Source organism: Carassius auratus, chromosome 41 (genome assembly GCF_003368295.1).
Source record: "Carassius auratus strain Wakin chromosome 41, ASM336829v1, whole genome shotgun sequence".
Lineage (NCBI taxonomy): Eukaryota > Metazoa > Chordata > Actinopteri > Cypriniformes > Cyprinidae > Carassius > Carassius auratus.
Genome location: NC_039283.1, coordinates 13,057,455 through 13,080,978, shown reverse-complemented (window position 1 = coordinate 13,080,978; position 23,524 = coordinate 13,057,455). Strand labels below are relative to the sequence as shown.

At 35.5% G+C, this 23,524-nt stretch overlaps 1 protein-coding gene across 2 annotated transcripts in view; it reads right to left on the bottom strand.

The window, feature by feature from the left end:
- The window catches only part of LOC113060110 (serine/threonine-protein kinase ULK4), a 213,504-nt gene that overhangs the window by 109,436 nt on the left and 80,544 nt on the right, over positions 1-23,524 (bottom strand). For both annotated transcript variants that reach the window (XM_026228945.1, XM_026228946.1), the window contains exons 23-27: positions 11,709-11,842; positions 11,197-11,318; positions 2,288-2,344; positions 1,996-2,047; positions 1,325-1,419 (exon numbers count right to left, since the gene is read on the bottom strand). In XM_026228945.1, coding sequence (XP_026084730.1) covers positions 1,325-1,419; positions 1,996-2,047; positions 2,288-2,344; positions 11,197-11,318; positions 11,709-11,842 — 460 coding nt within the window. The remainder of the gene's footprint in view (positions 1-1,324; positions 1,420-1,995; positions 2,048-2,287; positions 2,345-11,196; positions 11,319-11,708; positions 11,843-23,524) is intronic.

The window sequence follows — 23,524 nt, the reverse complement described above, 5'->3', positions numbered from 1 at the left end:
CTATGATTTTTATGTTTAAAAATAATAAGCATTAAGTTAATAAGCAATGATAAGCTAGAGATACTTTATCATTAGTAGAAGTAGTATTTGTAATGTTAATTATATAATAATTTTTTTCACATATTTTTATGATTGAATTTTTTCAGTTTGTACATATTGCATGGTAATAAAAATAAGTTGTTCTACAATTTTTTTTAAGAAGTCTATTTTCCTCATCAAATAAAATAAATAAGCTCGTTGCATTATTTTATGTTTAAAAATAACTGTGGACAGTGGTTTGTGAATGCTGATGCTTAGCCTAAATAATTTGATCGGGAGAATCCCCTCCTGTGACCCATGATTTGTCTGTATGTGTATTCAGAGCCAGCAAGCAACGGATTATCATAATACAAAAAAGAAAAAAGAAAAAAAGTGTTAACACATGATAAATAATTATCGGTGTTATTCAATTAACTTGTTAACTTTCCCATCCCTAAATATAATATAATATAATTTTCATTTATTATTAATTTGATGCATCACATCTTTACCCATTCAAGTACTGTTACAGCATTTTTGGAATACGACTCATTTAGCTGCCAACACCAAAAAAATGTTTGGGCATCTATGGTTTCATGGAACCTTCCCACTGCACTTTGTGTCCTCATTAGTACTGGTTTCAATAAACCAGACATTCACATGCTATATAGTGTGTATGTGTGTGTGTGCGTGTTTTGAGAGTGAAAAATAGGATCTAATGACTCCTGGCGAACTGTAATTAAGGTGCCTTCTCCTCTTATAGAGTATCAGAGAGTCTGTGCCCTCTCACCACTTCCTGATGCATCAGTACTACAGAAAACATGTCAATACTCATTACAAAAGCCTTACCCACAGAGAGATATACACACTCCCTTCACTCCTGAGTGATTTCCTATTGCTGAGAGGTTTGTGAGAATAATAGTGCTGGGCAGAGGGCAGCTGTGATCTCAGTTGTAGCTCCGTCAGGCATGGGGACATGAGATCTCAGGTTAGATGTGAATGTGGACCTTGCTGCTCTGATACACAGCTTGATAATATTGTGTTTGTGAGCCTTTCCTTATGGAGGGAAAGTTTAAATGGCTGAATGGGGCCAAATAGAGGGTTTAACTTTGCCTGAACATTTTCATCAACACCTTACACACACTTTGATGGGGAGAGAAGCACAGTTGTGAAATTTGTGCAACAGTCCCATAACACACTTCAAGAAAATGAGGCTAAATGCTGTTGGAAATAATTTCTACATAATTGGGAGAGACAGAACGAATAGCAGAACATCACAAAGTGATATACATGTATATATACTCACAGTGCAGTGATAGAGGCCGAGAAGAGTGGGATGTTGGGAAATGGCCTCCACTGCAGATAGTGTGTTTCTGATCAGTTCCTCGGATGCTGCTTGACCTGTTAAATAAGGGATAATGTACATCCAGCAGGTTGTTATCTCAGAATAAAGTCTGACAGGGTGATCAGGACCCCAATGCAAAGTTGGATGTACATCATCCCACATATTCCAAGGCTACTTGCCACATAAGTAAATAATTAGATGTGAAATATCGATTGGCAGCACTTGCGAGCAAGCGTCAAATTCAAACTAGATTGACATTTAAAGGAAACGGTGCAGTCAAACCACTTTTACACAGCATTTCACCACAAAAATAATTAAGGCAATAAAAGAATTAAGACGAAAATGTTTTAAAACATTACCAGTTTGTAAGTTCTCTTATAATCCATTACAGCCTACAAAACAATTGTAGCAAAATGGCAGCAACTGCTTTTGTATGAAACGAGAGCGAGTCCGCGATTGCAGGATGACATAATTAAATAATTGTACACCATTTTGAATCGAGTTTTAATATTTTTTTTTAGCTAAATAAACACAAAGCTTCCACCAAGAAAAAAAAAATGTTTAAGCAAGAGTACAGTGCCAACTGCTGTTACCCCGGATAAGCCTGTGTTATCAGCATTGGAAAAACTTACCTATAGCACTTCCCAAACTCGTCTCATTAGAGTCAATGGAGGTAACGTGATTCTTTCCATAGTGACAGAGAAAAGAGATATTTAAACTTACACATTTTAATGTCGATCATTCATTCATTATATGGGTTATAAACAAAAACAACTACCGCTTTAAAAATAATAATAAAAAAATAAATAATTCTTACCGACCCCAAACGTGCAAAGAGTACTTTATGATTATAAAGCAAATGGCTAAAAAAAAGGTAACATTTAAAAGACATTTTAACAATAATAACTAAACTGATAGACTCACCAGCAGTTTTCCAAATTTGATGAGAAAGGCTTCAGTCACCACCTGTGGTCGGAAGATCTGTCAAAGCAGACAGGCAGAGTCATGAAGCGATGTAGTCTAAAAGACACTTCACCAACCTACAACACTGTACAACATTGCTATTCACTACTCTTGAGTCTTATTCCATTTGAGTTCCACCAAAAACTGTCAGTCTTCACTTGAGCTTTAGTGGCTATGAAGTTTTACAGTTGTCTTGAACACAGTCGAATATGCACTGCAGATTTCTTTCAACGTACTGCAAAATGGCAGTCTTGGATCTATTAATGCATCATGCTCACCAATGGCCAATAAATTGCCTTTGTAATGAATCTTCTGGCAGTTTCAGAATTTTTAGGCCGCATTGCTGCGCTCTAGACACTCAACACTGTCAACCGTGACTAAAATCTCAGCTTCTATGCACATCGTACAGAATGTTAATGTCACTGAGGAATGTCACCATTAAAGTCTGCCGTGGGCTTTACCCAAGATCTCATCCGGGACACATCGTACCGTACAATCTGACAAGCAACGATTGTAGAGGACAGAAAAAAAAAAATCACAAAATGTTCAGCCGGTTTAAGAGAAAATGTTCCAAAGCCCTGCTGTTCTATCAGAGGACATGTTTCACCATTATGCACCATTTTGACTAAGCAACAGAAGATCTGGTATTCGAGTGTGTTCCATTTACAATGTCATCCTGGGATGTGATCCTCCTCTCTGGAGGACTTCAGCGCTGGTATGAGAATGAAGGGGTTCATGTTTGTGCTGTAGAACAGTAATCATGTGAGGACAGAGGTCATAGACCTGGACAGTGAGGTATTGAGTCCTTATCCACTCTTGCCTCTGAGAAACACACCGGACCTGACCGTTTGTGCTGACCCCTGTGACTGATGAGTGCTGTGAGTGTCAGTGTAGTGTGCTGGCTGTCAGTGAGCAACAGGCCAGAGAGACAGATGAGACAACAGAGAAAGATCATCACATGAATGTATGTATGGATACACAAACACAGAGGCATGCTCTCACATTACAAGAGCACGAAGCCTCACAGAACCACACAGCGGCTGAAGAGATCACGCACACGAGGCTCAAGGGCATAAGAGGCTAGTGAAGTCTCAAAGATGCAGACCAACCTGCTACTGGGAAGACAACCAGCTATGCCCTACAGCATTTTTCTTAATAACAGAACACACACACACACACACTGTACTGGTGTAGCCAGACTTCTGACTACAGGCATGAAGTCTAGCCCACACTGCAGCTGATTCTAGCCAAGAACCGCCCACTTAGGCAGGAAGGGGTCGACTGACTAAAGTTTGGACATTTAAAATAACATTTCAAATGTCAGTAAAGCCATCACAAATGTGGAATAACACAAATGTAAATATCTGCATTATTCAGTGAAAAAAGAAAAGAAAAAAAATCAAACCTTTCATATATCCATCTCCAGTGTTGGGGGTAACACATTACAAGTAATGCGAGTTAAGGCTGGTTCACACGGCAGGATAATTAGGCTGATTTTAGCCCCGATTCACCCCTTCCGACAATCTTAGGATGCTCCGATTATCGTAAAATAATCTGATCAAATATTCCTGCCGTGTGTGCTGTGTTAAGACTGCTCTCCTCTGCTCGGAAGAATGTCGGGACCGCTCCGATCTCAAATCGGGGATATCCAACATGTTGGATTTATTTGGCCCAGTTTCTTCTCGTGTGTGTCCCCCGAGGGCAAACAATCATGCAGCCTGTGGACTGTGGCGTGTAGCCAATCAGAAAGCGAGGTGACGAGGCGGTGAGGAAGTACAAAACAGCCGGCGTATATAATATAACAAATATAACGAATACAAATAAGTCGATGGGCATAACTACATCCACAACTGCAGTCCACCAGAGTACATGGAAACGAATATATGAACGTTTATTTCAACGGTAATTAATCTGTGTAGTACGTAACAACATTTCTATGAGAGAAAACAACAACTTATATCCATATCATGATGTAGCAAGTATAGTCCATGCTCGCGTTGTGTCCACCTCTTTGACCATCGCCTTTTCTTGTTTTTCTTATGTTTTTTTCCCGTTAAAAACAAAGCACAAACTATGGCCACTGCATCCTCTTCGTCTGCCATGATTGTTTACTCTGAAGTCATGTTTGATCTTGAGGGATTTTGCGAGATTTCCCGTCTTACCTGGGAATGCTCGGGAGTCAAATCGGTTCGTGTGTGATGTGTTGATATTGCTGTGTGGCTGCACACCACACACTGAATGACCAAAACTGTTAGACCCGTGATTTTTTTTTATCGGCGTGTGTGGGGTCTCTCAGGTTTGGAAAATCGGCCAACAATTTTAAAATCGTCCCGTGTGAACCAGGCCTTAGTAATCAAATAACTTTTTCAAGTAACTACTAAAGTAACGCATTACTTTTTAATTTATTTAAATTTATTTAATTTAGAAAATATCTGAGTTACTTTTTCAAAAAAGTAACGGCAGTTACTTTTTTTCCCATTTATAGCTTGAAAGATCTCCTGTCCCCTTGTTGAGAGAAATCGGGAGTAAGATGTTACTTTTGGAATAAATGTGAACATGCATTAATTCAACTGACGCACTCACAAAAATAAAAATAAGATTTCGTTTTGACTTAGATATGATTAAGATGTGACTCAAAGCTGCAAAAATTAAATATGTTAAATAACACAAATATCTTATGTATTTAATCACATTTTATAAAGAAATTTGCTTCTGACCTTTGATGATCCAATTCAACCATACTAATAAGCAAAAATTATATAAGATAAACTAACATTTCTTCTTTTGTTTTTATTGCTGAAAAGTGTTGAACTTCTGTGTTCTACTGTACAGATGTAATTTAACATTTCCTTCAGCCTGAGGCATTTGTTGTGAAAGGGCTTTTACATTTGACAAAAATATAACTTTTTCTATTAAAAGCAAACAAGCAAGCCCAGCCCAGATTTAAAAAAGTAACGCAACAGTAACGCAACACATTACTTTCAATAAAAAGTAGCTAAGTAATGTAATTAGTTACTTTTTTAGGAAGTAACACAATATAGTAATGGATTAATTTTAAAAGTAACTTTCCCCAACACTGTCCATCTCATATTTCAGCGTCTTCAAATCAGCCACCCTCAAATGACCCTTCAGAAATCATTATAATATGCTGATTTACTGCTCAAGAACATTTCTTCTTATCATCTGTTGAAAACAGCTGTGCTGCTCAATACAATTGGGGAAACTGTGATACATGTTTTTCAAGATCCTATTCAGGATTCTCTGATAAATAGAAAGTGAAAAAAAAATCTATAAAAATAAACAATCCATCCAGTGTTTCCCACAGACTTGTACTCTATTTGTAGTGGCATATATATGCAAATTCATTTTCTGCCAGCAGGAGGTGCTTGTAGAGCAGGAGAGATAGAGGTTTCCCCACTAACCGCTGTACACAAAGCAGCTCACAAGCACTGCTTTATCAGAAATTACATGCGAGATGAAATGAAAATTACATCCACAATTTTCTGAAACAGTCGGATTCCTTCAGAAATGCATTGATATAAAATCACCCGCAACGGGTTTCGACTTTGAAAAGTGCAGTGCTCATGTTTATTCAACAAACTCAAAGCCTTTTGGAAAATCTATTTGTGGCAGTCAGTTTTGATATTGTGGCACGCCACCACAAATAAAAATCAATGTATGGTAAACACTGCCATCAATTTAACATGTCTTTGCTAAATGAAAGTAATAATTGCTTTCAAAAAAAAAAAAAAACTTACTGAGCTCAAAACTCAGATCTGTAACGAAATTAACCATATTTAACATTATCTTTCTTAGATCACGAGAAAATGACCAGCCACATTTAGGGATGCATGAAATTAGATTTTTGCCGATATCCAATATGCCAAAATGTTTCGACTTATTTTGGTCGATATCAATACTGATATATTTCCTTTTGTTTAGAAACAACAACGTTTCTCATGTGAAGAAATTATAAGCAAAATATTTTTACGTTTGTTAGTTTTTTTAACAAGAACTTATTTGTTAGAATTAAAATAAAATTATGAAGGTTTTTTGACACTAAATTGAAGCTTTGAAAATAACTATAAATAAACTATATATCAAAACATGGTCTAAATGTTATTTGTTTAGGCTATTTTACTTTAAATTAGAAGTAGGCCAACAGCGCTCCCTACAGATTAAAACTTCTCACCAAACGAGCATTAGGACCCAGGAAAGGCTGCCGCGGCCGCACGTGCTATTACTGTTTACACATACCTAATGTATCATTCATTACGTGTTTTCACAGATTAAATGCAGCGATCCAGTGAATCTAATCCTCATTCAGGCAAAACACTGCTGACGTGATCTAATCACTAGCACACCCTAAGCATATGTTTGTTAATGCATTCCTCTTATTGGCAAATACATATCTTCATAATTTTTCATATCGGGCTGATGCCGATATTTACATTTAAAACCATTATTGGCCGATTCCGGTATCAATTTGATAATATTGTGCATCCCTAGCCACAGTTTATTTTTAAAGGCAAATAATAATTTTCAAAAAAGAAAAAAATACAATATATATATATATATATATATATATAAGACAGATAAATCCAGTGAGTGAGTCTTTCTTCTTCAGAAGCTATCACTGGAGAAACCATCTCCAAGCAATTTCATCAGCCATTAAGATCAGGCATTTGGAAAAATATTTGCCATATTTAAGTGCAAGATGCATCAGGCGGCCAGTGAATGTCTGTGGGTGATCTGTGGATGTGCTTTCTGAGACTGGAACCTCAGAACCTATACCAACACAACTCACTGTGAGGACCATTAAAACAGACAGACACACAAACAAATCAAAAGAACTGCCTAATACCACTCTAAGCCACCCACTGCAGCTCTGTGTTAATGGACCTCAGTGTATCCTCCTTAGATGAGTTAATGACAGTGGAACTATCAGACTGACAGCTCGATCAGCTCAGACCCCTTCAAATGAGATGACTCAATCTGCTACTGAGTCTCCATGGCAAATGTAAAAGTATATTAAATCAGCAGAGAGACTCATCAACTCTGCGCTCTGACAAACATCTTTCTCTGAGAACACCAGATGCCTTCATATTAATTTTGGTGTGACTGAGTGTGTCACAAGTAAATCCAATTTTGCACTGTTTGGCAACTGGTAATAATCTGTGTGTGCGTGTGTGTGTGTGCACGCTGAAGCTGAACCAGAAAGCTCTTTAATAGATAATTTCATTCTGACACAGACAGTGATTACACTTGGTGCATGACAGGCAGGTATGGCACATCCTTTCTTTATTTTCTGTTCAGATGAAGGCATTTAATAAAGTGAGAGGTGGATGAGAGTCTGGAAAGTTTATTTTGTAGTTAGTTTAAAAGACAAGTAATGATTTACAAATGTACTCTTTTCAAACATCTATCACAATACCTCTCTACACATCAAAAAATAACCTCATGTTTTTGACCATTTGTGTACTTATGACAATGATGAATATGCATTCTTCTCTAATATATACTAGGCGAAAAACAATATGTGTAACTGAATTCACAGTTTTCTTAAAACAGCATGCAATCGCAGTCCAGATAATCTACTACTATAGGCAATTGGACACTTTATGGACACTTTACTATCCCACGAGGGAACTGCCTATAACGGCAACTGTAGTATGCCACACATTAATTTTATATAGAACTAGGCTAGCCGCAACACCGGTTACGCCACTTGCCCACCACGGCACCGATCCCCACAGCTGTTTTTTTAATGGTTGCAAAGTAATTACTTGTAAAAATGAAGTGCCTACTTATGACAGTGCAATATTGGAGTAAACCAAAAACATCTTTTGGCATTTTTCTGGCATTTTTTATATTTGTCATAAACAGCGCATTTAATATATATTTAACTTAAAGGGACACTAAGCAGGAATTACTCCCATCTAGTGGTGAAATTGTATTTTGCATTCAAACTAATTTTGCTCTCCAGCGCCTCGCTTTTTCAAATGCGTGTTGCATCTACGGTAGGCGATATGTACCAAAAAGCTTTGACAGGATGTCTTCTAATAGCACTTCGTCGAGTTTTCCTTCAGGTGAACAGGTGTGTTATTTCAAACAAACTGCAACATGACAACTAACAAACAAATGTTACAGTATGAATTACTGACTGTGGAAAACATGAAATATTGTAATTAGTAGTTATGTCTAATTTATTCGTTATATTTTCTGAATTATATGCATTGTTAGATATAAAAAAAATATTATAATATAGACTGTAACACTGACTTACCTGTCGAGAAGAAAACTGGCCACTTCAGCGTCTCTTTTGAAATCTTTATCCAGCATTAGCTCTTTCCACCTAGAAAAAGCTTCCCCGACATTAACTCTTGTTTTCTGTAATCTACGGTCACGTTTCCTTTTACGTTCTATTTTTGACTGTTTTGGCGACGATGTTTTCTTCTCCTGTGGCGTGGCATATGTATGCTCCATAATAAGAATGCAATCCAGACTTTTAAACTTGCCGGTGCAGTTTCAAGCGCCTCTCACTGCTCTGCACCTGCGTTTCTGGCTCTGACCGAAAACGCGCTGTGGAAATGCGTTGGCTTAGTACTTTTTGTCCCTCTCTGCTATTATAGTTTTGCAAGATGGCGGAACTACATGGAAGCCTCCGTCGACCTACCCGTCCCATGTATATAAAGATAATAAATTCTTCATTTACAAGGATTAGTTTAAACATTGGCATAGGTATTTGTACACCATTGAGGGCATATTTATGAATAAAAATATTGATTTTAGATAATAAAATACCTAAAAAGTTACTTATTGTCCCTTTAGATTCAATATGACTACTTTAAATTCAAAACTACTGTAAATGTACATTACAATGCACAGTATTTTAAGTTGCACATCTACTTAAAATAATTATTTTCTGTTTTATTTCATCATCCGTACTGATGAACATATAAAGCTTTTAAAGGGATAGTTCACAAAAAATTAAACTGAACCCATTATTTACTAACTCTCAAGCCATCCTAGGTGTATGTGACTTTCTTTTTTCAGATGAATCCAATCGGAGATATATAAATAAAATATTATTATATATAACATAAAGCTTGGAAAAGCCTGGCTCTTCCAAGCTTTATAATGACAGTTAATGGGTGTTACTATTCAATAGTCCAATAGAAGTCCAATAAAGTGCATACAGTCATTAATAAATACATAAAAAAGAAATAACACATTCATTGTGTATGGGAAATTTTTGCCCCTTTATCTTGATTGATTTATTTTATTTTTAATTTTGGTGCCATTTTTGCAAAGCCCCCTGTTCATTTCTGAACCTGGAAGGAACAAGTGGTATTTGGATGTTCCAGGAGGACGTTCTGATCTGACATAGAGGGTACTTGGCCAGAACAGACTGTGAATCACTCATATCCAATTTATCTTTAATATACAGGGATGCAAACTCGTCAAGGGTGAAAATGGTGAAAGAAGGAACCCACCCATTCCAACACAACCTCCAAATAAAACCTTAAATTTTTCTAAACACATAATATTTTAAAGCCTTATTATTATTTAACTCTGCAAAAATGTCACTTTAAATGTTCATTTCATTCATGATTAAAAAAAAAAAAAAAAAAAAACTCTCCTGGTCGAAAACAAAGAAATGAAATGAAACATGAAAATGATATGAAATGACCACTCCCTAGTTTTTTTTTTTTTTTTCTCTTTTTTTTTTCACGTCTTGCTTTTGGATTTAGTAAAAGATGACTATGAAGAATAGCAAGTGCAGGAAATCACAACATCTTGTGTCATTTAAGTATAAATAAATAAATAAATAAATATGCCCAGACACCAACAGGCTAGTAGGGTTAATTATTTAAATACAAAACTAGATAACTTCAAATAAAGTTAATTATTAATGGTAGGAATTAAATAATGATTTTTTTTTTTTTTTATATTTTAATTTAAAATCTACATTTTTTTTTTTTTGCATTGCATTAGACACATCAGAAAGTGTGCTTTAAGTTCTATCTTTAACTGTAAAAGCTGCTAACTTGCTGCTGCTGTTTTGTTAATCTGCGTCCCTTAATGCACAGCTTGACATCGGTTCGTCAGATGTTTCATTCCACCCATTGTTAGTGTTAACACTGTCGATCATGATTTGCGGCACAATTTAGCAGATTCACTTGCGTTTGTCATTCCTGAAACAGTATATGTGGACATTTGGCCCTCTTAGACAAACAAAACTTTTCTTCAAATTGTGAATAAAGTTTGTAAAGAAACAGAGCAAAGGTGGCTTCCTTTATAGCGCAACTGACCCGAGCTTACTCAAGCAAAATCTCCTGTTATAATGAAAAACTAAATGCACAATGAATATCTGACTACTTTGTGAATGTTTTCCTTTTTTATCTCATTATAATAGGAAGATCTGTGAGCGTGTATAACTCCGTAAACTTGCAAAAACAAAAAGGAGCTCAGAGCGGATTCTGACCAACCTGCAGGAAACACCTCTGATTGGCCACTGCTTTAAACAGAGATGCCTATGATTGGGTACAATACTCAACGCTGCAAAACACGTTGTGAATAGAAACTTTTGATTTTGTAATTAGAAACTACAGCGCACTCAAGGGTTTGGAAGCCGTTGATTTCGAGTGGGTACAGAATTGGGTTGGTACTGTAAAATTTATACTGTAGATATTTACCTATAGTGGCTAATTAATCTAAAGTCTTGCACATTCACAGAATATAGCTTGTGAAGGACCTCGCTTTTTTTTATTCTTTTTTTTTTCTGGTTGTTCGATCCTTGTGGAAAATAAAAAACCCAAATAACTAGCAAAAAGGTAAATATAGCAAGACCTGACACAGACACACACCTGTGAGGTGAGCAGATGCAGCACCACAGCCATCATGGGGAGGCTCTGCTTCAGCTGACGGGACTGCGTAGGAGAGGGGTGCTTCCTTCCCACAATGCTGCCCAACACGGACAGGATGTCATCTACAGAAAGCCCACAAAAACAGATCAGTTTCAAAATCAAAATCAGAAAATCAGCCAATCACAAAACAAACCGTCATGCTCAGTTTGGGCAGGTGCATCACTGTTTTGGGACGAAACCTGCAGGAAGAACTGAACCAGTTTGAACCGGTTTCATGGGGGAGCAGTGGTGTGTAGCAGCACTGATTCACAAATGAAAAAGGAGGAACAGGTCGATACCTGACAGCCTGCTCACGTATTCAATCAGAAAGATAATTAAAGAGAGGCCAATCAAATTCAATGTTCATTCTCATTGCCCCTGCTTCGTTTTGCCCATTTCATTCTGTTCCTTCTCAAGTGAATTATTTGCATTCCCTTTTTTCCTATTTTTTGGGTGTATTGTGATTGATTTACCCAGGATGGCTGGCAGTTCGTGCACGGTGTGACGGATGAGGAGGGTCAGGCATTTTGACAGGTATTCATTGCCGCTTTGTTGCTCCTTTCCTGGCGTGGCCTTTCGGACGTCTCTTTCAATGTACATCACCAGCCTGAGAGAAGGGTTGGCAAAACATTATCATTCATCTACAGACACTCAGACCAAACAGAGAAAGGGAGAGCAAGAGTCAGATCTGAAACACACAGTGGGGTGAGGATGGTGTTAATCAATTAGACTCAACAGCTTGAGGGGTGACAGAATGCTTTAGATCTTACATTATCTATGATACAAGCAGAATCCCTGAGGCATAATTAAATAAATATTGTTCTTTTTATGGATGTTTTTAGACTTTTAGAACATGATAGCATTTTGTGGTACAAATGATGATGAAAAAAATTAAATACTTAACATTTTACATCAATATTTATAATTAAACAAATACACGCAATTGTTCAACTATCTATCTATCTATCTATCTATCTATCTATCTAGCTAGATATATAGATTAGATAGCATTACAATATGTGACAAAATGTACTGCCTAATAATAAATGGCAATATAAACTGTAGGATTATTTTTTCATATATAAATCATATAGAATTAAGTAGTAGTTTCAGCAATGCATCACAAAGCAGTTGCTCATATGTGCACATAGTATTGTTGAATACTATGACTGTCTATTTATCTCTTTATCAACACAGCATTCATTGATTCAGCCTCACCAAACTAATCAATTCACTACAACCTCAGATGGAACTCATAACAGAAGTAGCCAACATAACATTCACGCTTTTGTTATGCGTGTCTTTGATACAGTGAAGAACATGAATAAGAAAAGAGATGATAACACTTGGGCAGAAGTGAAGATCAGGCCATTCTCAAGAACTGTTGATTACTGTAGTGTTGCCTCTGACATTTACACCATGTTAAAAGGAATAGGGAGGTTAAAAAAAGAAAGAAAGAAAAGCTATTTGAGTTACCATTTGCTTCATAAGTGTCTTCAACACTTTGGCCCAAGGATCAAACATTCACTATTCACTAAACATCTTTTTCACTAAACAACATATCTTTTTTTGTGCTTAAGCATATTCAAACTCTACTAGACATTGTGAGAATCAACTGCAATTAACATCAACTGACATCACACAAGGCATGTTTCTTTGCACCAAGTATGAAAATGCCATTTGAGATTATGGCAAGATTTTCAGTTATTAAAGACTGTTTAGATCTGAATAAAGAAGTTAAATAAATAAATAAGTTTATTCTTAAAAGTTAATTCTTATTCCTGATGCTCGCCTATCATATTGCTTGAGAAGACCTGCTATATTGTGAATGAAGGTCAAATTTCAGTGAGGGGAAAAAGCAGTGACCTATGAAGCTCTGATAACACAGATGTCGCTTTCAAAACAAGAAACAATGTGGCGATTTGTAAGCAGAATCTGCAATCAAACATTTATTGTACTTGCTTGGTAAATACAAAAAAAAAAGACCCGTACCAAAACTATTCGAGTAGAATATGTCTACCGATACACCATATGCATTATAAAATATGTATAAATAAATAAGTATGCGTTCCAAAAAGATAACCAGTCTGTTCTCAGGTGCATAAATCAAGAAATATTTGATCAACCAAAAAACAAAGGTCCATACACTGGAAGACATACAGGTGCAGTTAATTTATTTCAGTAATTCAACTCAAACTGTGAAAATTGTGTATTAAATTCAATGCACACAGACTGAAGTAGTCTAAGTCTTTGGTTCTTTTCATTGGAATGATTGGCTCACATTTAATAAAAAAAAAAAAAAAAAAAAAAAAAAAAAAAAACATCAATTCACTATCTCAACCCATTAGATTATGGTGACATGCCAATAATCTAATCAACTCAAAACACCTGCAAAGGTTTCCTGATCCTTCAAAATGGTTTCTCAGTTTGGTTCACTAGGCTACACAATCATGGGGAAGACTGCTGATCTGACAGTTGTCCAGAAGGTAAGTCACAAACATTCACTGCCAAAGAAGATGGGTGTTCACAGAGTGCTGTATCCAAGCATACTAATAGAAAGTTGAGTTGAAGGAAAAAATGTGGAAAAAGATGCCCAATCAATAGAGAGATCCACAGCCTAATGAGGATTGTCAAGCAAAATTGATTCAAGAATTTGATTGAACTTCACAAGGAATGAACTGAGGGTCAAGGCATCACGAGCGACCACAGACAGACGTGTCAAGGAATTTGCTGAACCACAGTCAGAGGCATCTTACCTGGGCTAAGACGACGACGAACTGGACAGTTTCCTAGTGGTTCAAAGCCCTCTTTCCGGATGAGAGCAAGTATTGTATTGCATTTGGAAACCAAGGAAACCTAGAGTCTGGAGGAAGGGTGGAGATGCTTTCTTCAACTATTTACCAATTAATGTTGGAGCACTTCCTTCTGCTGAACAGCTTTTTGAAGATGCTGATTTCATTTTACAGCAGGATTTAGCACCTGCCCACACTGCCAAAATCACCAAAAGTTGGTTAAATGACCATGGTGTTGGTGGGCTTGACTGGCCAGCAAACTCCCCAGACCTGAACCCCAGAGAGAATCTATAGGGTATTGTCAAGAGAAAAATGAGAAACAAGAGACCAAAAAATGCAGATGAGCTGAAGGCCACTGTCAAAGAAACCTGGGCTTCCATACCACCTCAGCAGTGCCACAAACTGATCACCTCCATGCCACACTGAATTGAGGCAGACATTAAAGCAAAAGGAGCCCCTACCAAGTATTGAGTACATGCACAGTAAATTAACATACTTTCCAGAAGGCCAACAATTCACTAACAATGTTTTTTTGTTTTTTTTTGTTTTTTGGTCTTATGAAGTATTCTAAATTGTTGAGATTGTGAATTGGTGGGTTTGTGTTAAATGTGAGCCAAAACCATCACAATTAAAAGAACCAAAAACTTAAACTACTTCAGTCTGTGTGCATTGAATTTATTTAATACACGAGTTTCACAATTTGAGTTGAATAACTGAAATACATTTTTCCACGACATTCTAATTTATTGAGATGTACCTGTACAATTAGACCAAGACAAGGGTTTAATTTAACATCTATAAGGTGAAAAAACTATATATATATATTATTCTGGACTGATACAGCTTTAGATGTTGGCTTGACATAAAGTCTATCAAGATACACTGTGCAGTACTCATAATTAAAGGATCAAATATGTTCCAAGATCATTTAATTACTATTCTTACAGTAAAATGGTGAAGCTCTGCCAACGATTCAGATATGTCTTTAAAAATAGCTTTTGAAGAGTAACCTCTCCTCTCCTCTAAGTGAGAGAAATGAGACTGTAAGAGGGTGAGATCCAAAGGACCAGAAGTGACAGCCCATCTCTGCCCTCAAGCCCATGCTAATTAAGAAATGCTGTTAATTAACTTGTTTGCAGCCAGCACTGCATACTTCTACACATTCAGTGCCTCAAGATTTCCCTTCAAGCAAGTCAGTTCGTCACATCCCCTCATAACACACACAAGCATGCAAACTTGCCCATGCAAACAAACACACACATTTCTGCTGAGGCGTGTCTTCTCAAATTAGATACGGATGAAAAAGCAAACAGTGAGAAAATTGCACAGAGCCCAGCAGTGTGGGAAGAAAATGCACCCAGCAATTATACCAGAGGCTGAAAGTAAGTTTGAACAGTGGACTAGAGGGAACACACTGGATTAATCTCCAATGAGAGAGCAATCGCCTATTTAACTACCACGCTCAACAAAGAGGAGAACTGGGACCTGCATGCAAACCTGGCAAATAGCTACTGTATTAAATTTGCACAGGCCAGGCAAATAAAAGCATAAGCTAAAATGAGCAACATTTAAGAGTGCTTTTTTAGATGACAAAAACTCAATAAAGAAAGATTTTATCTCCCTTTGAATTAGTTGCTCAGTGACTTGACTCTGAATTATAATTGGCACTGAAATTAACACAGAAGTTATTAACTCAAGGATATTCTTAGTAAAATTTCTTCAGAGACTAGTCAATATAGAAAGTGCCAACCAAACTAAAAAACTTTAAACGACTCAATGTCCAGTCTGACAGTTAACAAACTCTGTTACACCTTTTGCAATTTAATACAAGTTATGTTTAGATTCATTCTGAAGGTGCAACAAAGATGAGGATAGCATTGGTAAATTAATATTGTGATAAATATGGATAACATGTTTGACACACACATATATATATAACAGTTCCAATAAATCGTCTTTCTGTACTCAGAAACAGATCTGAGCTATGAAGTTTACGGTATGTTTTCATTTTATGTTGATCACTTATTTCACAAGATCAGAGTATTTGATTCCATGTGATATGCTTATTTAATCATGTAAATGATCACTGATGCAAGGACTGCAAACAATCTGGCTTGCCATTTCACAATCAGTTTACAGAAATTAAGCTAAATAAAATGCAAACGTGAGTGTGTGGGCTACATTCCCAATCCTAACTGGCATTGAGCTCATCTGCAGAGAATGTTGTTTGTTTTTAGATTAGTCTGATTGAGCTTGACGGCTGTGTAGGTGACCTCCATCCTTCTACGTGATGTGTGTTTCAATGTGTTGAAAAGCTACAGCCCAATGAATGGTTTCCTTCAAGTCACTGGAGTTTATGGCTGAATTGGATTTGGTCTAACCTATACAGAGAAGATTTGGGCCATTTGCTTGTATGTTTTCTATTTGTATATGTTCTATTTGTTTAGACGTGGCCAAGTTTAATGCTTAACCCTCTGGAGTCTAAGGGTATTTTTGGGGCCTGGAGAAGTTTTGTCAAGTCCTGATATTTGTACTTTTTTCAGTTTCTTATAAATATCTAAATGGGTAAAGTCTAATATCACTGTAATCAGCACAAACTGGGCTATAATAATATGTGAAATGCATTCATGTACATGATTGTATTTTTGAGAAAAAAAAAAATGTTATGCATGGTTAGTGAAAAACTAAAAATGTTAAATCACTTGAATAAGGCAATAAAACGCATACATAACATTGGTTCCCGGGACTGTTGAGAACTGGAGCTTGTAGCCTAGAATTTTTCTTTCTAAATTATGTGAAAATCATCTTGTTTACTCACTCACAAAAAACAATATATTGATTTAAATTCTAAGAAACTTTTTGTTGGTAAAAGTCATATGCGAGGAGGGCGTCAACTATCATGAATATCATTGTGATTTACACCTGAGAAGACAAAGCCCTGCATAATGAGCTGCATAATGAGCCATTTAGTCAGCTGTCACTGAGTGAGGAGTTACAAGAAAGAATGTGAGAATAAAATAAATCTATATAATTTTATGTTTGTAGTTTATTAAGAATATATTTAATTATCCCACAACATAATTTAATATCCACTTGGGGGAGCAGTTAAACAGTTTATTAGGAACAATCAAAGCTTACTTTCAAAAACATTTTTGGCATCCTTTAGTCACACAATCCTTCAGAAATCCTTTTAACAATCTTATTTTCTACCAAAAAAAATAGAAAAAAAAACCCATTTATTATCATCATCATCATTATCATTATTATTAATGTTGAAAAGAGCTGAGAATATTTTTCAGGTTTTTTTAGGGGGAATAAATTGAAAGAACTGCATTGTTTTTACATTTGTTAGAGTTATCTCTATTTGTTACATTTATATTATTTACATCAAGCTTTTGAATGGTATAGTATTGTATATTGTTATTGAAACTTCATAATGTTTCACTTGATTATACGTTTAGTCAGGAATTATAGTTTGGAAAAAGTATTTGGAAAAAGTCTAACTAGTAAAATGTTTACACGTTATGTGAAAACTAGTACAAGTATATAAATACATAAAAAGAGACTTACTCATGTTTATGATCTCTGCTGAATAAAGTGCTTCATTCTTTTTTCTGAGGAAATCCATTTCTCAAATCCTCAACCACATCACAACTTTTTGGGGTGAATTATGTCTTATTCCTGTCATCGCGAAGCAAACAGTAAAATAAAATAAAAACTTGAAGAACAGTCTCTGCTTTTTCTTCTGTGTGGGTGTATTCAAGCCGCACGCTTCAGTTTGAATCTGAATAGCGCGTTCAGCGCGGGGGCGTGGTCACATTAGATATAACGAAGGGAGACATGAAAAATAGACATCGCGTTGTTTTCATATGGATAACTTTATCTCAGAATATTTGTTTTCGGCAGCACTTGTTTGGTTTAAAAGTAATTTCAGGCTTTCTATAAATATCTCTCTCATGTCTCTTCGTTGAGTTACAGTTCATTTTAATGACGTGTTTGTAAATGAAGATCAGCGCACACAAAGGCTGCAGACAGCGCACCTTGTTTGTTATCTTTATTTTATAAGTGCACAAAGGTTTTTTGTTATTATGTCTGTATCCAAAAAACAGTAGACCCTTTACAGATTCGATTGATGTATTGCTCTTATCTGTACGATTAAAACTGAAAGTGTAATTTAAGTTCTTTTCAGGGTTATCAGGAGAAAATGACTCAAAACGCATATATGCGTTAATCGACTTCAAAGGGTTAAGTTTAGTTTTCACAAGATATGAGCAGTATAATAGCATGCCTTCTTAGGCACCACTAATATCATCATTAAATTTGATTAACTTTTACATTTTTACAAGTCTTTCTTCCTGGGTCAAACTGAACAGAGCTAAACTCTTAATTGACAGCATCTTTAATGTAAAGCTCATCTCTTAGAATCTTGGGAGTGATTTGAAGAGAGAGCATTTTCAGGTGTGTGATTCACTAGATTGAGCTTCGAGTTCAAAGGAATCATTCTTCTCAGTGTTAATGAAAATAATGGGGGGAAAAACACACAGCCCAAACTGTCCAAAGAATATTTGAAACTATTTTCCATTTAACAAAATATGTGTCCAACTACAGAAGCAGAAGTTACATTTTGTTAAAGACATAAACAGACTCAAACTCTGGCATGCCTCCTAAAATCTCTCCTGAAGTGGTGACACTTAGCTTAACCCCTGAAAATGCAATGAAATTTAAAAAGCTTATCCAGTGAGTGGTAACTTTCAATTGTGTTCAACTGTTCTATTTTTCTAAAACAGATGAATATGAATTTGGACATCATTTTCGCTCCACACTGCAAGTGCAATACTGTACCAGGTGAGCTAGAGAGCAAGTTTAGTACATCTGAGAAGTCATACATAGGAAGGTGTGAAAGGAACCACCCGAAAATAAAACATTATGTATTAATGATCTGTCTCTGTAATCATTGTGTGCGTGTGTGTGCTTCTATTGTGGTGGGGATTTAAACCTGAATACACACTAACTCATGGGGATTAGTGTCACTGTGGGGACCTAAATTGAAGTCCCCAAGAGGAAACAAGCTTAGAGCATGAAAACGCAGAAAGTTTTCTGTAGGTGTAGGGCCATAGAATATACGGTTTTTACTGTATAATAACCATTAAGCCTATGGAGAGTCCCCACAACGATACTAAACCAGACGTGTCTGTGTTGTTGTTGTTGTTTTTTTTTTTTTACTACCACTAGTGTTCATTTCAACTGGAAACTAGGGATGGGCATTTTGGGAAATTTCTCATTTGGATCATCGATAGGTTTCAAAAACGATTAATTGATTAATCGGGGGTGGGGCTTGTATTATATACATGGCCATAATGTATATAATGAAAAAATCTGAAGATTGTTATGAAAATGAAAAAATAAAAATAAAAATCTGACACGAAAATCTGTCTATGAAAACATGAACACATGATTAGGACAGGTTAGATTGTGATTATGATGAAGCAATGTTATTAATAAAGGAGCAAGAAATATCTGCCTGAGGTGAAGAGTATACCAATAAACGGAAACTAATTCTATGGCACATCCTATGATAAATCAGATAACTGAGATACATATCAGACGTAACATTACAACTTGTATCAGCACAATAGGATGCTAAGTTATGCGTTAGACAGAGAGAGAGAGAGAGAGAGAGAGAGAGAGAGAGAGAGAGAGAGAGAGAGCGAGCTCCCGCTGATGCGTTTTCATGCAGAGACCTATACTTGGAAAGATGGGCAAGGACAGATTTTACTATAGATTCCTGTAAAGTTCTCATTACAAATATATGGCAGTTTGTGCTATATTTTCATCTACGTTATTAAGGGTAATAGTTGTATACTATTATATATAATATATAATATATATATAACAATAATAATAGAGAAATAAAACATTTAAGAGCAATATCATTATCGTGCATTGCTTATATCAGCATGAAAGGAATCGCTGATGTGCAGCGATTTTAGCATAATTGTTCATGTTAATTAATCAGACATAGACTAGCTCTTGCAACTTTTATCTAAAAAAAAAAAAGAAAAAAAAAAAGTGAACTTGACCGAAAGTGTAACTCGGATTGCGCTTTACAAACACGAAAGTACAATAAATTCACATAAGTGTCACTATCGTTATTTTTTTTATGTATTCTAATATTTAATTAATATTTTGTATTCAATTTGTACTTTCTGATCAACCAAAATATTATTTAAATATTATTTAACAGCATGGAAATCACTGATTATTGCTAAATAATTGAATAAGATTTAAATATATATTTAAGATAAAAACAATGACAAACAAATAATTTTCGTCATCTCTACGAATATGGTTAATGTAATTAGGCTACAAATATATCCAGTGCATTTTTATTTTATAAAGACCATTTCATTATTTGTCTGTGATTTAAAACTTAACACACAAAGATACTTTTTCTTTTTTTGCTACTTTATTCAATTGCATTTTTTTTAACAAAACATTATCTTCCAGTATAACTTTAGCAGCATACTTTGATCCAGCGGTGAAACGTAGTTTTTTTTTTAAATAAAGAAAAAAGTTCACCAAGTTTAACCAAACAACTATTATAAGCTATAAAACAGAGACCAATAGCCTAGATATTTTAACTAAATGGCTAAAGCTCAAAACTAAAATAATAATATTATAAAAAAAAAAAATTGGATATTATATTTACCACGAAAGGTGAAACATTCAAATGTCTATTCAAAAAGATAAGTTGGTCTACATGCTCAGATGAGAGGCGAGTGCGCAGTCTGTTCACATTTAGTGGAATAAATTCGCTCCGCTGGAACAGATGTTGCAGGAACAGCCAGGTACCACTGGACAAGTAAAACTTCTCTGTCCCTGAAACTAATGGCCAGCAAATCTTTCACCACCATTTCAGCGAATAGCTTTGTCGTCTTTTCGGTTCTGTCTGCGTTGCATTTAGGTCTTACGGCAAGTGATTCAATGCTCGTCTGAGTTGCCGCTCTGTTATCGCCAAATATTTTATGTACACATTTTAGATGATAGCGGATTATATTTGTTGTAGATGTGTGTGACAGCTTGGCGCTGCACAGCTTACCATGAACTGTATTTTCATCGTTCTTCTCAAAGGGAAAGCAGCCATCACTTACGTGACTTTGATGCCATGATTATCTGTTTTCTAACATCTTTTGAGGCATCAAGTGGGAAGCTAACCAATCAGAGACCAGGGTGCTGCCCAACGTGCTGCCATAACCAATAATAAAAAAAAAATAATAATTTCGATCATCGTTTATGTGATCGATCATCGCTGTCGCGGTCGAGTATTTGAGTACTCGATCACTGTTGCACATCCTTACTGGAAACTGCAGTAAATTGCATGCACTGGTATGTTTTTACAGTTTTAGAGTTTACTGACCAATCGTACCACTGCAACTTTTGCTTACCACAATGTTGTCTAACAAGCTGTTACTCATGTCTTATATATGCTGCCTTCAAGTCCTCTTGGAAAATTAGCTGAGCAAATTGTTATTAATCAATGTGCTCAAGTAAATATGTAACCCAGGACCACAAAACCAGTCATAAGTGTCAATTTCTCAAAACTGAGATTTATACACCTTAAGAAAGCTGAAAAATAAGCTTTGATGTATGGAAGCTTCCTTTGATGTATGGTTTGTTAGGATAGGACAATATTTGGCTGAGAAAAAACTATTTGAATAACCGGAATCTGAGGGTTCAAAAAAAAAAAAAAATAAAATAAATAAATAAATAAACTGACAAAATTGCCTTAAAGTTGAAAATGAAGTTCTTAGCAATGCATGTGGATTCAGTTAATGGATTTTAACATAATATCCTAATGATTTCATTCATAAAAGAGAAAATGATAAATTTGACCAATACAAAGTTTTTTTTTTTTTTGACTATTGCTAAAAATATGCCCCAGTTACTGGTCTTGTTGTTTACGGTCAAATATTAACCAGAGAAAGATTTTGCATCGAAATTAATATTATATGACATGGTTGACAGGTTAAGTCAATCAAAAAAACAAACAAACAACAACAAAAAAACAAGGAAATATTTTAGACGTATTCTTCATTACAAAAGTTTTGGTCCCAGCAGACCAGACCCAAAAAATATTTTGGACATTTTGTTTTATAAGCCCTTTTTTGATGATGAATATATGTTATTTTCAATTGTTTATTTATTATAATTTATTATTATAATAATAAGTTTCGAAACATTTTAGAAAAGGTAACATGTTAACTATTAACTACAACATTTATCTTAACAAATTCTCAATTTGCTGCTTATTAATAGTTAATACACACATACACAAATATATATATATATATATGTGTGTATATATATATATATATATATATATATATGTGTGTATATATATGGAAGGCATTTTCTGCCAAATTTAAATAAATAAATTAAATGATTAAAATGAAAATTAAAACCAGATTAACGATTTCATTACAGAAAACTGTACGCAAAATATGTGACAAAATTGAGAATTAAATTAAATGATTTCATTTTCACAGTTACATCCCTGTCAAATTGAAATATAAAATGCAATTGGTGATTTCACATTTGATTTTCAATACAGTCTCGAGGCAAGACTGCCAATATTAAAATGAAAAGCCAAACGTGAAAAATAAACTACAAATGCAGTTTTTACAAAACTCTTTATTAACGCTCACGCAATAATGGTGACACAATTCAAATTTAAATGTAAATTTTACTTTTCATTTTAACTCCTCTTTTATTTAAGTTTTCGTTTTCATTTTCAAAGACAACCTGCATGCAAATTATATGTTAATGAGTGGGTGTGGCTCAATTACGCTGTTTCGTGGAGGAGCTCAAATGGCGGTTATTGCCACTAGCAGGAGAATTAAACCAGCTAGCAAACATTTCGGATGATGATGACTTCATTTTGCTACGAGTTGAATCTATATTGGATACACTTGGACATTTTGCAGCCGTCACAAACTCCGATGTCGATCCTCGAGTTATAATAGTCTTAGTGAGGTTGTGCATTTTCCGGGGAGTCTCGTCGGCCAGTTTGGTAAAACTGGCAAAGATATTCACAGATTCGACTTTTCCGGATCAATAACTCGCGAGCAAAACGTTTTTGGTACACGAATTATGCCTATTTTTTCTCGTAGTGATGTAGTAAACGAGCTACAAGCGAGTTTGCCTGAAAACAAGCTTTCCTCCGCTCTGTACAAAATACGTTGATCTCAATGCGCTGGCGTATGAGAGACAAGTCCTAAGGGACCGTCTGCAAAGTGCGAAACGCGAAAAAGGTTACTAATAAAATACTCAACAACTTCACAGTAACACACTGTAGTGTCACCAAATTCAGTTCACACATCACTGCTCTCCTGCTGCTTATACTACAATGTTGGTTTTAAAAAGAGTTGCTTTTGCACAATTTTACGATTTTTTTTAATTATGAAAACGTCAACAACGTTACTGTAACACACTGTACT